This window comes from Lepisma saccharinum, chromosome 1 (assembly GCF_977018435.1).
Source record: "Lepisma saccharinum chromosome 1, izLepSacc3.1, whole genome shotgun sequence".
Lineage (NCBI taxonomy): Eukaryota > Metazoa > Arthropoda > Insecta > Zygentoma > Lepismatidae > Lepisma > Lepisma saccharinum.
Genome location: NC_139229.1, coordinates 160,224,221 through 160,225,651, shown reverse-complemented (window position 1 = coordinate 160,225,651; position 1,431 = coordinate 160,224,221). Strand labels below are relative to the sequence as shown.

The 1,431-nt window shown below is 36.1% G+C and overlaps 1 protein-coding gene across 1 annotated transcript; it reads left to right on the top strand.

Moving 5' to 3' along the window:
• Positions 1 to 234: 234 nt before the first annotated feature.
• Tapdelta (Translocon-associated protein delta) lies at positions 235 to 1,043 on the top strand. Its single transcript, XM_083125110.1, has one exon. The coding sequence runs from the start codon at positions 271 to 273 to the stop codon at positions 787 to 789; it is 519 nt and encodes a 172-aa protein (XP_082981236.1). The 5' UTR covers positions 235 to 270; the 3' UTR covers positions 790 to 1,043.
• Positions 1,044 to 1,431: the final 388 nt, after the last annotated feature.

Below are 1,431 nucleotides of genomic sequence, written 5' to 3'. Positions count from 1 at the left end.
AGCAGACACTACCTAAGAAAATTTCTCTTCATGTGGAACATTGGGAACAAAAGAACGTCAAAATCAAATTAAAAACTTTGAGTAACATATTCTCAAACACATTTTGTATCAATAAGGAATGCTACCATCTATCAACAACAGAAGATTATTTCTGTTATCCGTACACAACGTTTTGTTAATATTGTCTAATGTGTATAATTTATATTGATATTTCCTGTTGAGGTGTCTGCCGTTCTGTTACGTTCAATTGTTTTTTGTCTCTGTGGCAACATGTCTTTTACGATGAAGATCTTTGTTGTAGCATGTTTTATGCTTCTTGCTTTTTCTAGTTCTACTGCAGATACCTGCACAAAACCAGAAGTATCAGCATCAGCATATACAACTCAGGATGCAACTGTTCTGACCAATATCGCGTATGTAGCAGAATTCACTCTTAAATGCGGGAATGGCGTGAAAGGAATTCCTCTCTATGCCGAGATCAATGGTCGGACGCTGCCAGCTGGGAAAATTGGTAATGATAAGTACCAAGTGAGTTGGACAGAAGAGGTTCTGAAGGCAAAAAGTGGCGACTTTCATGTAAATCTATATGACGAAGAAGGCTACGGTGCATTCAGAAAAGCTACAAGGAACAATGAAGATCCGTCTAAAATAAAACCATTGGTTACCATCGTTGTTAATCATCCTGGTACATATCAGGGCCCCTTGGTGAACTCTGAATTTATGGCATTTGTTCTCTCTCTAGTTGTATGGTATTTAGCATATTCTGCTAAGTCGAAACTTCTTGCCTAGGAATTGGTAAGGAACTTCGTTAGTGCAAGGATAGCTCAGAAGAAAATTTACAAGTGTGGTTTGAATGCTTAAAATGTTGGGAGACATTATCATTCCTTAATTGTGATTATATTTAATTTTTTGGATTGAGTGGAAAGTGTGAGTACTTCTAATTGTGTGATTTTTTTGTGGTGTAAGATTTCATACTGCTATTGTGATAAAACTAAAAATTCAATCCTCGGAGCACTAATGAAGAATAAAATCTTCTTTGGATACCTCTAATTTTTTATTCCATCTTCCTTGCGTGTCTCATTGTCTTTGTGTATAAATAATACTCACACGCCTGAAATCACCAAAAGGGGCTGAATGTGGTACTTTAACAAAACTACCAGTGTAATGTTTTTGTGCTTTCACACTATTTTTCTACAACAGAATATTGACTGAGGCCCAAGCTCCAGTTATTTAATTCTGAACCAAACATGGTACAGTGATTTTTTTGGTAACAGTTCGTTATATCGCAGACACATTTCTTCATTTTTACAGAAGAAACTACGGTAAATTTCTTGTATCGGACAAACGGATTTCTTCAAATTTACAGGAGAAATTACTTACCGAATGCAGTTTCTTTATACTTGTGGAAGTTCGGGGTCTTGCATCGTTCAT

What these genes read in the sequence shown, in the direction of transcription:
- Tapdelta (XM_083125110.1), top strand. Translation starts at nt 271, where the DNA reads ATGTCTTTTACGATGAAGATCTTTGTTGTAGCATGTTTTATGCTTCTT.